Source organism: Chelonia mydas, chromosome 11, assembly GCF_015237465.2.
Source record: "Chelonia mydas isolate rCheMyd1 chromosome 11, rCheMyd1.pri.v2, whole genome shotgun sequence".
NCBI lineage: Eukaryota > Metazoa > Chordata > Testudines > Cheloniidae > Chelonia > Chelonia mydas.
Window position 1 is genome coordinate 14822309 of NC_051251.2, and position 15006 is coordinate 14837314.

At 39.5% G+C, this 15006-nt stretch overlaps 1 protein-coding gene across 6 annotated transcripts in view; it reads left to right on the forward strand.

Moving 5' to 3' along the window:
* The window catches only part of CCDC93 (coiled-coil domain containing 93), a 105897-nt gene extending 97696 nt beyond the window's left edge, over window positions 1-8201 (forward strand). For all 6 annotated transcript variants that reach the window (XM_037911890.2, XM_037911891.2, XM_043525571.1 and 3 more), the window contains 2 exons: window positions 3088-3201; window positions 6998-8201. In XM_037911890.2, coding sequence (XP_037767818.1) covers window positions 3088-3201; window positions 6998-7051 — 168 coding nt within the window. In that variant the 3' untranslated portion in view covers window positions 7052-8201. The remainder of the gene's footprint in view (window positions 1-3087; window positions 3202-6997) is intronic.
* Window positions 8202-15006: the final 6805 nt, after the last annotated feature.

The window sequence follows — 15006 nt, forward strand, 5'->3', positions numbered from 1 at the left end:
CAATATTTTCTAAAGTTCTCTCCGGAGTAGCAGCACATCTATGAACATTAAGTATTGTTATTTACCCATATCTGGAGAACACCTTCTCAAGGTTCGTTCCTTCAAAGATGCCTGACATGCCACCCAAAGGACTATGCGCATATTTGTGCAACTGGGTCTACAACTCAATATCCAGAAATTGACCTTAACTCCAGTACAGTGTTTTGAGTTGAACGTGATGCAGTGCAAGTAAGAGCGTTCCTCCTGATGTACAGATTCAACATCCTGACCAGAATCATAGAGACAGTTCAGGACAGCCCACAAACATCAGCCAGAAATTGCCTTTAGCTTCTCGGGCACATGGCAGCATGCACATTTGTGACATCTCACGCCTGATGACACATGAGGTGTCTACAGACATGGCTCAGATCTGTTTACATGCCAAACAAGGACAGGCTAAGCACGCCATTGTGGATACCCTCCAGGTCAAACATTCCCTGGAATGTTTGAAAGATCCATCCAGTGTCTGTGCAGGAATCCACCCCCTCCCTCACCCCCCAGCACTGATAACAGATGCTTCTCTGATAAGCTGAGAAGCCCATCTAAACAGCCATAGAGTTCAGGGTAAATGATCCCCCATGGAAGCTGTATGGCATATCAACCTTCTGGAATTAAGAGCCATCAGAAATGCCTGTGCACACTTTCTCCCATTCATCAGAAGGATTCATGTAGGGCTAGCAATCTAGAAACCATTTTCGCCAGGTACTTCTTATTCTGCCTATTTTAAAAAACGTGAAAGAATTAGCAGCAACAGGTGCTTCTCATCCATCCTTTGCAAAGGGGATTATATCTTCAGAACGGTGTTTTGCTTTAGGATGTTAGTGTGTGCTCTCAAGAGCAGCAATGGGTCTTAGGCTCGTGACTCCATGAGTAGGTCGATAACAAACATCTCTTTGAACAAGAATTCTTTCAGACTAAAGAGGTTCCGAGATGGCAAAGCACCTGTATAAAATACTCATTCTTCACCTCTTGGTTTTTATATTGATCCCTCACCTAGCAGAAGCTTCTTGCCTTACTTCTTTGGACAGGCAAATTAGCTGCATATGGAAGGGTGTTCACCCTCTCTCCCTTCACAGGGAAGGGTGTGTGCGCGCGCGCGCTCTCTCTCTCTCTCTCTCTCTCTCTCTCTCTCTCTCTCTCTCTCTCTCTCTCAAACCAGTTTCAGCAGATTTTCCTGCCCCCTGAACTTTTTCACCACTTGATCCACAGTCAGCCTTTCCCAAGAGTCTGAATTGAGATTTTCTCTAGCTTTGAAATGAAAAGTTCTTAACTTAAATGTGTTGGGCCTGATTCTTGCTGATGCTAAAGTCACTGTAGTGTCAGATACAGATGCCTTAAAATGGGTATAAATATAATCTTATTCTTATTTTAAGGAGTCTCTACACTGCCAGAGCAGTTTTAAGGGGGCCTTAATATAAATAAAAATCTCACCGGTTATTTCTTTGTTGATCACCAAAAATGTGCTTGCTATACTGACCATGCATTAGTACATATTTGTTAATGAGCATTTGTATGTAATGCCTTAGAGTTATCGTCATGAGACCCTACAGGTACAGTCCCTGCCCTGAAGAGTCAAGTTTAGATTTGACATGACCCAGCCACAAGGAGAGGTATTGGGCAAAGGAGGGATGATGGAAGTTTAAGTTTGTTCATATCATATTAGTTTCTCCTTGTTTTCATTAATAAATGAAATATTTTTAAAAAAATTATTTTACATTAAATGTTCAAGGTTTGATGAGGGGAGTGCAAGTCCTTGCTGGCGAGATTGAGGAAGGAAACCGGTTATGAGGGATTTGAGCAGGAGAGGGATAGACATAGTCAGTGCAGTAGGGTTTTTCACTTGACTGAATATTCTTTGCCCTTCTCTTTGCTAAGAGATGTACTTCAGAAGACAAGCAGCAGACTGCTCCATTGTGCTAAAGGCAGGAGGAGCTTTTTGTCTCCCTCCAGTAGTACTCCCAGCGGAGCCTATCTGCTTTTGTTTATGTACACCAAGTGCGAAGCCACTAGCACTGATCCTCTTCACTCTGCCTTAGGTGCTGGGAACTCAGGATGCAGCTTTTCAATATGAACTACCAGTGTGTTTGGTTTACAGTGTGTTTTGATAGGGTCTCTCTTCAGGGAGCATCCTGGTTCTTTGTTTTGGAATAACAAATTGCAGGTGCTTCCCAAACAGCTCACGTTAATGCTTTATAGCAGTAGAAAATACCTCTGTGATGAATTTCTCCAAATGGATATTCTCCATTTATAGGCCCAGTTCTCCAGTGCCTGGAATCTTGTGTGATCCCTTACCTCTGTGCAAACTGCTACCAAAACGGAATGACAGCATTGCACACCCCCTTTGAACAGGAGTATATGACTACATAAGGCAGTGGAGAATCAGCCCCAGTGTCTCCCACAGGAACAGACAAGATAGAAATACTATATACAGGCTATATTTGGAACATGAAGAATGTTATATTTTTAAATGCTGGTTCATTTTTTACTTACAACACACCATCTGGAGTCATTGGCTGGAGACAGAAAGCATCAAGTAATAAAATACTTGCATTAAAAATGTCAGAGTACTTATCTAAAACTTTTTGTTCCTGACCCTTAGATTGAGAGTAGTTGAATTTTTCTGTTAAATTTGCCAGATTAGTGTATGATTTTCCAAAGTTAATAGATGACGGAGGCAACCATCTTAGATGCCAAATCAAACCTTCACTACTGCATCAATAACTTTTTGTTGTACAAATATTTTGGGTGCTCTTCTCACCTGTAATTTTAATTTCAATAAATTGTCTGCCATATTTGAATGCTATTCTGTAAATAAGGTCCTGATCTCACAAAGGCTTATGCATGCTCAACATGTGCACTGTAATTCCATTGACTCAAAATAAGTCTTTGCAAGATCTAGGTCTAAATATTTATTGCATTGAAGGAATCAGCCAAGTCCATTATGTGTCTTTTGTGAAGTATCTTTCTCTGTCTACTTGGAAATGTATTTGGTGTTTCTGGTACTTATATAGTACATGGTCTTTCATTCTTTGTGCACATTAAAAACAGATAGAAAAGAAGAAACAAGAAAACAAAATGCGAAGAGACCAGTTAAATGATGAATACCTGGAACTGCTAGAGAAACAGAGGCTTTACTTTAAAACGGTGAAAGAATTTAAAGAGGTAAGAGCATTTTTGTTTGTATTGGGTAGAGAGAATTTGAGCCAGTAAAACAACTGGTGTGTTTAAGAATAATCTTAAAAGCCATCCTGCTCAAAAGTGGTCACTTTGAGATGGATCACAAATCTTACGATCATTAACAGGCAAATGTCTAGATGCGTTGGCTTGCCAAGAAACACTTTCACGTCAGATAACTTTCACAAGCCTCCTTTGGGTTATCTACCTCTGAGTCAAACCAAAGGAGAGGGTTAATCTTTCAGGAAACCCCCAGTCATCTTTCCAATTCACTTCCTATTATTGGAGAGAACTGGTCTTTATTACTGGAACTCTTGTAGTAGGGGTGGAGCAAAAGATCTTTCTTTGGCCTATAAACTGTGATTTTTGAAAAGTTCATCATTCAGCTCATTAAAATCTCATTGAGAAGAACCCTGGTACAGGGATGCAGATTGGTTTCCAATTACAAATATTTTAATTAATTATTAGAACAGGCCTGATTTGCTTATAAGTTGAAGGCAGTCTTCCTCGCTGGTTGGAGGTAGTGAGATTTTCAGAAGCACTTGTTGACCTGCTCTGCTCCCACTGAAGTCAATGGTGTTTTTACCATTGACTTCAATAGATGCAGAATTAGGGCAACACTTTTTGAAAATCCCATCATGAAGAGTTAAGTTTTAATGATCTACTCTTATTTTAGACATGTGCATGTCATAGTGGATCAGTTAAGGATTTGTTTTTAACGAACAGTAACAACATCTGTTCCTTTAGGTAATGAGGATTGCTTCAACATTTATCTTGTCATAATCCATAGAAAAAGAGATTTTTTTTATCCATCTATTATTGTATCATTCTATGTGTAGATTGTTGTCTCATCCTATGTATTGATTGTAAATTCTTTGGGTGCTGATCCTGGATGATATGCTTGAAAGACTTGTCAGATACACAGGAGTGGATGCTGGGAGGCATGGCACGTTTTAGGAAGTGGATTAGTGAGTCTTCCGTGTAGCACTGACAGTGGACGAAGGTATAGGTTTGCTCCAGCACGTAACCCTTCTGTAAAATGGGTATACTATTTAGCTAGTCCACTGAGCTTTTGTGCTTTGAGATCCTTGAATGGAAGCTACTGTAGACCAGTGAATGTGATTTCTCTATAATGGAATTAACATGGAAATTGTAATTTATGAAAACGGAAGGTGAGGCAATTCAAAATTTAAATTTGCATTCTCTTGCATGTCATAATTTATGATTTCTCAGTTTACATAACATTTTGGCAGTGGGACATGCCATGATGATCTGTACCAGATATGTTCAGTGTTTCATATTGACAAAGATAGGGCATCCTGACTTCCTAAATGTTCTTGGACTTGGAGATTTCTTTCATAGTTGACAAGGATTATATATAATACAGAGGATGGGCCGGAGTGTGTTTCAAATACTCAGCGATTCTTTAATCGTTCAGGTAACAGTACAAGAAATTTTAATTATGGACTGATATCAAAGCTTTTGAATAGACTGCAGTTGTCTAATGGAATCTTTTTTGGAAACCCATAAAAGGGACTCTAATTAGTGCAGTATGGAGGTGATAAAGATGTGTGCAAGGAGCTGTCTCTGTATGAAGGGCACTAGTCTTGTCTGTGTTTCCTGGTGGCAGTTGTTAGAGTAATAAATAGGAATATTGTTAACATATAGCCTTTTGTGGCATGAAAATCTGTCTTTTGAAGAAAAGAGGGGAAGAGTAGTAGGTTTTTGTAGAGGTTCTGATACTGCAATTTATGTAGAAGTTCTTAAATTGTGTGACACTGTCTGCACTGTGTATTTTTTCTCTAGTAAAATAATAGAGGAAATGCATGGTCTTGTCATCTAAACATTGCAGAAGTACTATTAATATTTCATTGATTTAGCCTTCCCAGTGCTTCTGTTAATTATTGTCTCTTTGAGAGCAAATGCCAAAATAGCACTGCTGTGCAAAAGAGCTTTGGGGTTTGCATGTTAGAAAAGGCTGCTTTCTCTAATCTGTCCTGGTGTGCTGGGTTATTTTCCCCTGCCTTGCATCACATATCTCTGGGAGACTGACAAGCTGCTTAGCAATTTTTAGGACTATGGTAGGAGTTTCCATCCTCTCTAGCAATTAAGTTTCTTTGGAGAGTGAAAAAATCCCTCCTTATCAGTTATCTTCTGAAGGAATTTCCACACCTTGGCATGTCCTGTTTTGTCTCCTGGAAGATAATGGTAACCTTACTGGGAACAGAAAACTTGTTCATAATTCTTGACCTTGCTGTAGTAGTTCTCTGAGAATAGACTCTGTGCAAAAAGGCATTGCAGGGTTCCAGATCAGGTATCAATGACCTTCATTTCAAATTAGTTTGGTTTATAAGGAAAACGATGGATTTCATAACTACCAGCACCATAAACTCAATTTGGGACTGACCATAAAGCTAGTTTCCTTCTGCCTTGTGCATCATCGCCTGTAATAATGATCCTGCTGTTGTACCAATAAAATAAAAACCAGCAGGAGCTTATTAAAGGGAAAAAGGCAAAATACCACATTTATTGTGACTACAGAAAGAATCATAGTAAGCAGTTAGTTACAGCTGTAACATTCCATTCAATCTCATCTTTATTCACACATTCATTCATACACACACACACACACAGGTTCTGCAAAGTAGTTATCATAGTTACCAGCCTTAGAGTTGCTCATGCCAAGCCACTGGCCAGGTGGCCTGGACATGAGGAGGGAGCAGGGCCTTGTCAGATGTTCATCTGATGCTCCTGGAAGTTGGTTTGCAGAATCAGACCCCAAAGTTCTCACTTTTTAGAGTCTATTTTTATAGGAATTTCTTCCTATGCCAGTCTATGGGAATTGCTGCATCATGCTGTTGCTGAATCAATCAGCAGATGGCACATTCCTGACGGCTCCAAGATGTTATCTTGTTCTTTGGTTCTCCCATTCTTGAGGCTGTTGGGTGGATTCCAGTCTGGCCTCCGGGGGTCCTCTGGTTATTTCCACTTGACGCCTTCTTCAGCCGATGGACACTGGATTCTTAGGCTGGCACCTCCCTGATCATTCAGTTATTATCCACACCAAGCATCCATCCACATACATCCTCTATCTCTATTTTAATCACAATTGTTAATACAACAAAAGGGCGGGGAGTCTCTGGGTGCTGTTTCTGTTGTTAGAGTATTGCTTTGAGTCTCTGTGAATTGCTTTGAGAACAGACTCTGTCTTAGAATGTACTAACACAATTAGCAGCTTGCAAGTTTCACACACAGAGGGAGAGAAACAGTACCAAAAACCAAGAGACCTCTTAATTAGTAATACCCTGGAATTTAAACTATGGGGAATCAAACTCATTTGTGATTTTAATACAGAACTTCTTTAATATGATCCAACACTGCCATTGGAACCAAGTTAACAATTCTGTTGATTTCATGGATCAAAAAAACTCAAACTCACTCTGGGTTGCCTTGGATTGCAGAGCAGGCAGGCACAAAAACTAGTAAAATCATTTTTGTCACTAAAGTCAGAAGGCTTAAATCACTAGTTAGATGATGTCACTGTCACTTAGTCACTTCATAACCGTACTTTGGCCTCCACTCTGACCCATGTTAGTGTGTCCTTTTTGTATCACCAAAGGAGCACAAAAGAGCCTTAAAGTTGCCCTAAAGAGACAAATGGAGATTCCTTTTGCATTTCTCCTTGTCAGCTCTCACAATGTAGGAGGCTTAGTCTTGATGATGTGAATATGGGTACCATAACTATTATAGTTAACATTTAAAAATCTATTACTTTTATCAACAGGAGTGCCGGAAGAATGAAATGCTACTATCCAAGCTGAAAGCCAGTTCTTCCTGAGGAATTCCTCTAGCCAGTGAATTTTATAATTGATTGTTCGGTCCATAAATTGAATACTTTCTGTGATAACAGTGATACCTGCAATGCCTAGATACATGTATATTGCTATATAAGTCTTTATTTTTCAATATGTATTCTGTTCTACATTACTTGTTCCAGTGGCTGTTTATTCCTGATCACCTCCATTATGCAGTACAGTAAATTAGGAATGTTGTCTAATTTTATTTATTTGTTTTCCACAATGAGGAAGATAGGATTATTTTGTACTTTGGATTTAATACTGCACTAGTTCTAACTTCAGGAAAAAATATATATGTATTGTAAGTTTGTAACATACTTGAAAAAAATAAATCCAGACACCATGAAGAGAGAGTGTAGTGTAAAAAAAAAAAAAAGCAGTGATTTGATAAATTCAGCCAAAGGTGAAACAGAAAATTTGTTTTCACTTTTTTTTCAACTGCTAAGAAGCCAGATTTTACTTCAGTTTTACATTTTAGCCATAGATAAGATTTCAGACAATAAGAAATGTGAAGCTGGTGGTTAAGACTTAACCAAATGGAATCTTAACTTGCATAATTCTCTAATGTAAAATTATAGACTTCTATATTTTTATTACAGCAAGTGTAGCTGTTGTATACCACTTTCTTTGAAACTTCAGCATTATGTAGAGGGGGATTGCTATTAAATAACTAGTTCCAGACAAATTAGATTTTAATCACTAAGATCTTAAAGTATCACTGGTTGGATTGAAAAATACGTCTGTCAACACAAATTCTCTGTCAACTGCAATTTGGAAGGATTAAGCCCCAGATATTCTGCTGGTGAAAACTGGTGTAGCTCCTTTGCAGACAAGGAAGCTCTGCCAATTTACATCAGAAGGATTTGGCCCTGAAAATTTAGAAAACTTGTTGAACCCCCTTGTGAATGTTATAGAACATCTGTATACAGTATTTTATAGTTCAGACAACTTGTACAAAACAGCAACTTGTTTGGACTAGACTTGCTAATGTATAACACATCCTCTTTTGCTAAAAAAAAAAAACAAAAAAACAACCCAAGTTTTTCATTGTGTTCAGTAACATGGACGACAGTGCTATTAAATTACTGTCTATGGCAGGTGAATGTGAAATAAAAATGTTTGGAACATTGATCTGCAGCTGTTGTATTTAAATGTCTCTTCTTTAGAAGCCTTAATAGATTTTTGACAATGCATAACAACATTCACTGACTTGTATAAATGTTTATTCTTAATATCTCACACACTGATGGGTATCTGTTATTCCAGTGTGTCACTTCTGCACATTAATCACCTGAGTTGCCACCTTTGTGTATTGAGTTTTTTTCCCTCTGTGAAATTTATAAAAACAATAAAACTCCACAGTATATGTAAAAGAGGCCCATATCAGGATAGATTGCCTTTCATAATCATCAGTGGGAATGCAGAATTGTGGATCTGTGTCACTGAAAGGAATACTTGTAAAACAATTACCACAGAAGACCTGATCCAATTCCCATTGAAGTCAGTAGCAGGATTTGACCTTAAAACTTATGGAAACTGAACTGCATTTAAAGTGAGAAATCTTCGTAAACCTGGGCGAGAAGTGGAAGCTTATGTGTAGCAAGGTCATGGAAATTCTGTCTGGTAAATTGTTTTAAGCTTTTTCAAAACCGTAGGATACTATGTTCAGTACCACATATTGGCCCATCAGCAGGCTCCTGAATGGGTCCATCGGTCCATCTTGAAAATGTATACACAGTAAACTTCTTCTAAATTATTCTTAATGGCATAAGAATCTTAACAGATGAACATTAAGCTCTATACTGACCCATTAAAAATCTGATAAATCAGAAAGCTCAGCACCGTGTGAGTAAAGTGTTGTTTTTGTTGAACCGAACAGTCCATTTGCAAAAATAGAGCCCTTCAAGAGAGCAGAAACAGACCCTTGGGAATAACCCCTATGTTGAGCAGCTTTCTCTAAAGTAGAGATGCCAGAGCCTCCATACACTAGCCCTGCTCTCAGCCCCTGATGTTGGAGGGTGGGGAAGGATAGGAAGGTGTGGTTCCAACTATTCTTTGCTTCTCATAGCCAATGGGCAAAGCAGAGCATTTGTTAGAGAAATCCTGAGGCTTCTCTGATGCTGGGGGACATGAAGACCCATAAAGGGACCAGAACACAAAGAGCGCTTGAAAGCATTTTTGGTTGCCAGCGTTGGTTTCTTCTTGCACTCGGCATAGGACAAACTAATAAGGGTCAGGCCACTGTGTGCTCACTCTGCTGGTTCTGAAGGAACACAAACTTCTAAATGTTGTGCTGCCATAATGAGGATGTAACCTAAGGCCTTGATCCTGCCAACTCTTACACCGTGGAACTACTCAGGTGCGTAAAGATTTGCACGATTGTGACTGAAGATGCTTTGGTATTATGAGCTCATTTGCCAAACTGAAGGGCAAAGTCAGTAACGAAATAGTCTTCTAAGTGGGTTCTACAAACAAGGAAGGGCCATAAATAAATGGGTGACAGTTTCCTTTGAAACAATGAATTTCAATTTAGACCTTGGCTGTGCTAGAAATTAAAATGTTAAAATCACTTTACACAATGATGTATTGCTATTTCATCGATGGAATAAGAAAAAGTAAATCAAGAAAGCACTGGGCAGTAGGCTGAGTATTGGGACCTGCTTAAGCTAATGAAGTGCTGGCATAGAGAACTCTTCAGTTTTGTGTGTGCGCAATGATTTGGGGAGTACTTGAAATGTTGTTACCCCCAGCCTAAATTTCCATGACAGCAATCTGTAATTGCAGAGGCTCACATTGAGTAGAAAATGCAAACATGCAATGAGAAGAATGAACTGTTTCAGTGCATGCCAGGATGAGCTTGGCCATAGAGCGATATCCTGCAAAGGGATGAATGCCCTTTGCTCCCACTGATGTAACAGAAATTGAAAAACTCTGACTTCAGTGGCTGCAGGATCAGGCCCATAATTATTACATCAGGTGGGACTAACCAGTTCAGTAAGTGCATACACCTGTGACTAAATTTCACCAGTGTAGTGGGGAGGCCAGGTGCAGGTTTACATACTCCACCTACTGTCCAGTGGTGGAATTGCAGTGGCAAGGTATCAGATGTACATTCCCCCGTTAGTCTAGGTGGATTAAAGACATTTTTGTTCCAATCTAATCTCAGAAGTTACTGTTTTATTATTCATATACCATAGTATGTGTCCTTTATTCATGTAAGGGAGATCCTCTTTGGAGTGTCATGGCAAAGAGAAGATCTGGGGAGATGTGATCAGTCTATAAATACATCAGAAGTTACAAAATAAATGAAGGAATGAAATATTTTTAGTCTCTGGAAACCGTAGGAAAAGGAGCAATGGTTTGAAGCTAAGGAAGGCAAAGTTTGATTAGACGTTAAAGAAAAGATCTGAACAGAAAGATCAATTGAACAGTCAAGCAGAGTCCCAAGGGAAATGGAACCATTACTTCAAAACTCAAAATCAGATTAGATAAGACTGTTGCAAGCTACAAGAAGCAGTTCTGCAAAATGCAAGTCTGAATTAGCTCTTCCAAGTGGTTAACCAGGATGAGTAAAATCTGCCCCTGAGAGGGGGTAGATTATCCCACTTCTGCTGAGCACCTAGACCTTCCTCTGACCACTGTCAGAGGCAGGATACTGGACTAAATGGACCTTGGACCAGTATGCTAATTCCCCTGTGTTTGATTTTTGTACATCCAAAATGATTAAGGAAGATGGTAAGGTAAATTTATATAGAAATACAAATGAGAATTGTGAGGAACACACTGAATGAGAGAATCCATTTCTATTTAGGAGATATTTTACAATCTAAACTTTGGATCCACATTTTGTCATCAGGAAAAAAATTGCATTTTGTCCACTGAAAGTCAATTAAAAAATCCACTCTCAAAAGTACAAGTCTGTGGAGGGGGGTGAGAGAGAGAGAGAGAGAGAAATCTTAACTGAAACTAGCTGCTGGGGATTTTGGAGCCAATTTCTTAACACTTTGCCCCATGATTCATGCTGAAGATTAATTCAACAGTTTAAAAAATAAAAACCTTCCTCTGGATTGTGAAGTAAGATTTAAAAGATTTCTAGCAAATCTATTGTATACTAGTAGATTCCTCTAGGGGTTTAATTCACAATTCAGTAAACCTAATTAGTGTGGCCCACTAATATATGCATTGCTGTAGGATAACAGTTTGCCTGATGTGTCAGAAACTGAGACACACTCAGATTGACCTTAAAGTAAGACACGTATCTTTTAGACCATGACAGTAAACGCTGTCACATGAGTTGATTTTATTTACTTTTTGTGAATTGAAATATTCAGCCTGGAGAAAAGCAACTCAGAGCATGACAAAGTCTGGAGATTTATTTTTGCACCTCACAGAAACTGTGCGCTGCTAAAACATGTTCATTTAATCTGAAAAGAGGAAATGATGGGGGGAGGGTTAAAATGTAATTACATTATTTTGCCTCCTCCCATTTAGCTGACTTCTGCAAATGTTAGTCACTTTAGTCATGCGCGTGGCCATGTGTGGGGGGGGAGAAGGGGGAATGGGTGGTTTTGAATGTGTAAAAGCTCTTCTCTACTTCTTGCTATCCAGGAATATGTGAGATTACTTGGGTGACAAAGTAGCAGTATGACTGTGCCTTTGTCCTCCTGGTCCAAAAGATATAGTCAGTAAGGATGTGCTGTTATACATAGTCATGCAAGAAACAAGATGTTCCTATGAAAGAAACTCTTGGTTACAAACCTGTAAAGAGTTGCCAGAGAGATGGGGCCTGTTTCTCTACAGCCTCACACCATGTGCAGTCACTTACACCTGTACACAATGGGTAAATGGAGAATTCTGACTTACACCCCTGGGTGCTTCCTTAGCACAGGTGTAAGTACTGACACAAGGTACAAAGCACTGGAGAATCTTTTTCCTGTGGGGTGGTAATGAATGACTCTGGGGACTGGTATTGGGATAGCCTTTCACCTCTAGGACATGTGTTCAAACCCACTTCATCAAAGGGCTGTTCACATGAGTAAAGTTTCTTCCAAGTATTTGCAGGATCAGGCTCTCGGTTGTTGTTTTGACTTTTATGTCTCTAGATCAATCTTGATACAGAAAATGTTTGGTGATACTAATATAATACAATACGAAATTTACGATCCTGAGAGTGAGGTGTGGTTGAAAGATCAGGCCAGAAGCCAAGAAATTCTGGGTTTCACCCCGAGGCTTGATCATGAATTGCTGTGTAACTTACTAAAAAAGAAAAAGAGTACTTGTGGCACCTTAGAGACTAACAAATTTATTTGAGCATAAGCTTTCATGAGCTACAGCTCACTTCATCGGCTCAAATAAATTGGTTAGTCTCTAAGGTGCCAAAAGTCCTCCTTTTCTTTTTGCGAATACAGACTAACATGGCTGCTACTCTGAAACCTGTGTAACTTACTGTTAGCTTTCTTGTGGGCGGTCCTGTTTGTGGAGGCCAGAGGCAGCATGGATGGGATGGCACAAACAGAAAATAAACCTTACTTCTACAGTAGTTGGCTGTGGGTTTGAGAGAACACATACAGAAGCTGATAGTAGCATTTCCATCCCCCTGCCCTGGATTCTTTGGGTCTCTGTAGCGCACAATGTGTTCTGTTAGTGTAACACTGACAGACCCTGGTTATTGGCGGGCGGGATCGAATGTAGGGCCTCTGGAGCTTAGTACATGAGCCTTTGCTGCATGAGCTAAAAGCCAACCGGCTGTTAGCTAAGGCTGTAGAGCAGACTCACTTAATTCTCTCAAAGTGGACTTGATGCCACTAGATGGGACAGAACACCACGCCCAGAAGGTGTGTGTGGGTTACATTAGCACAGAGTATAAAAGCCTTCATCTAACTGCAGACTTCTCAAGTCCTTGCCACAGAATCTGGCAAAGACATTCTACTTTGCTCCAGCGATACTTAGTAGAGTTCTACCGAGTAAATATAACAAGAGTAAATTCAGTGCCTACAAATAAAATTGAAACTAATATTTCACTGAGTACAAGCAGAAACAACCAGCCTTCTCCATGTTAGCCATGTGGTCATTTATTTTCCCATCTCCAAATGTCTAAGCATACTGCCAAAGATGTTTCTTTAGAGTAGCTGTTTTAAGCTATTTAGCTATACATGCTTATACCGGTCATGTGGGAGCTGTGCTTCTAACCATTCTTTAATCTGTCCTGGAGCTAAAGGTAACAACACAGTAGCAATTTTTAAGAGGTGAATCCTATGCAACGCTTGACGTGGAAGAGTGGGAAAACAATTTTATGCTTCATCTTATTCTCCCTTTTCTTTCAATTGAAATAAAGATGGAAATGTGGATAACTAATAACTGGAACAGATCACCAAGAGATGGGGTAAATTATCCACCAGCTGGAATCTTTAAATCAAGACTAGATGGCTCTCTAAATGATACTCTAATTCCACCATGTTATGGGCTCAGTGCCTGAATTACTGGGTGAAACTCTGTGACTTGTATTATGCAGGAAGTTAACTGATGAGGGCTTCAAAAATCTCTAAAACCGACAACGGTGAGAAGCAGGGTTACGTCATATAACAACATACATGTTAACATAAGCTCCATATGACACATCCCCTTTGCTCTCAGCTTAGATTCTATTGGATGGCTGATTTAATAAATGAATTAAAAAGTCTTAAACGTCTGTTCTCCAAGTCTGGATCTGTGCTGTTGTCCTTCTAAACACAGGTACGTAAAGCTGGTACTGGACTTTTTTTATACTAGTAAGAGCTTTTTTTTAAATGGCAGCACGGTACTAAGACGATTCCTCTATCTATAGGACATGATTCTGATCTCACTTGCACCAGTACACAGCAAAAAGAACTACCCTGAGTTATACACCAATGTGAATATGGTGCAAGTGAGAGCAGAAGCGTCAAGTCCCTGCACCACCACAGACTTCCTGTGTGAGTCTGGGTAAGTTGCTTAGGGCTAGATTTTTTTCAAGTTATTTTAGCATCTAAAGATGGAGATAGGTGCTTTTGAAAATCCTATTTGGCACCTATCTGCATCCTTGGGTGCTTTTTAAAATCTGGCCCTTAGCCCCTCTGTCCCTCAATTGCCATCTGTAAAATGGGATTAATAGGTCCTTTCTCCCACCCTTTTGTCAATCTTATCTGTGTAGATTGCAAGCTCTTCTGGGCAGGGACTGTCTTATGTATATGTACAGCACCCAGCAAAATGGGGTCTCACTCTCAGATGAGGTCCCTAGGCCACTACCATTACATAAAAACAACTGTGGATTTGTATAGTACAGTTCAGCCCTTTCAAGCCTCCCAATACTCCTGATATAATTATATCAGTTCAAAATAAGCTGGTAAACTGAGGCACAGAAAAGTTAGGTGACTGTCTCCGGTCGAAAAGAAAGTTGCTTTCAGAGCAAGGCATAGAAGCTAGTGACTGGTTCCTGGCCCTTTGCGCTAACACTTAAGAACTCTGTCTCCAATCCTTTCTTCCTTGTAGATACCAACTACAGCTCATGAGGAAAAGTTACTTGTTAGTAGATAAAGATGGTCATTCCTTTAAATGAAGGAAGGAAGGAAATACTCATGTGAACTCTCACTTGCTAGGGTCTTTCTTTAAACAACATGCCTTGTGTAAATATTTGACTTTTAATTAGCGAATCTAGTAATTCCCTTTAGTAGGAGCTGTCAGAGTGCAAATGATTACAAAGAGAGAGTTTCATTTTTTTTTATTTATAAAATGTGTTGATCGGAAAACTATCACTGCATGTACAATTAAAAAAATACATCAGTTACATGGCTCTGTGTATTGGCACAACACCAGCTGAAGAAGTGTGGGCATCAGCTGGTGTACATGGGCACAACTCTACTCATTTCAGTGATGCAACATTGATTTACACCAGCTGAGGAACTAGCCTCAGCTCTCCTTT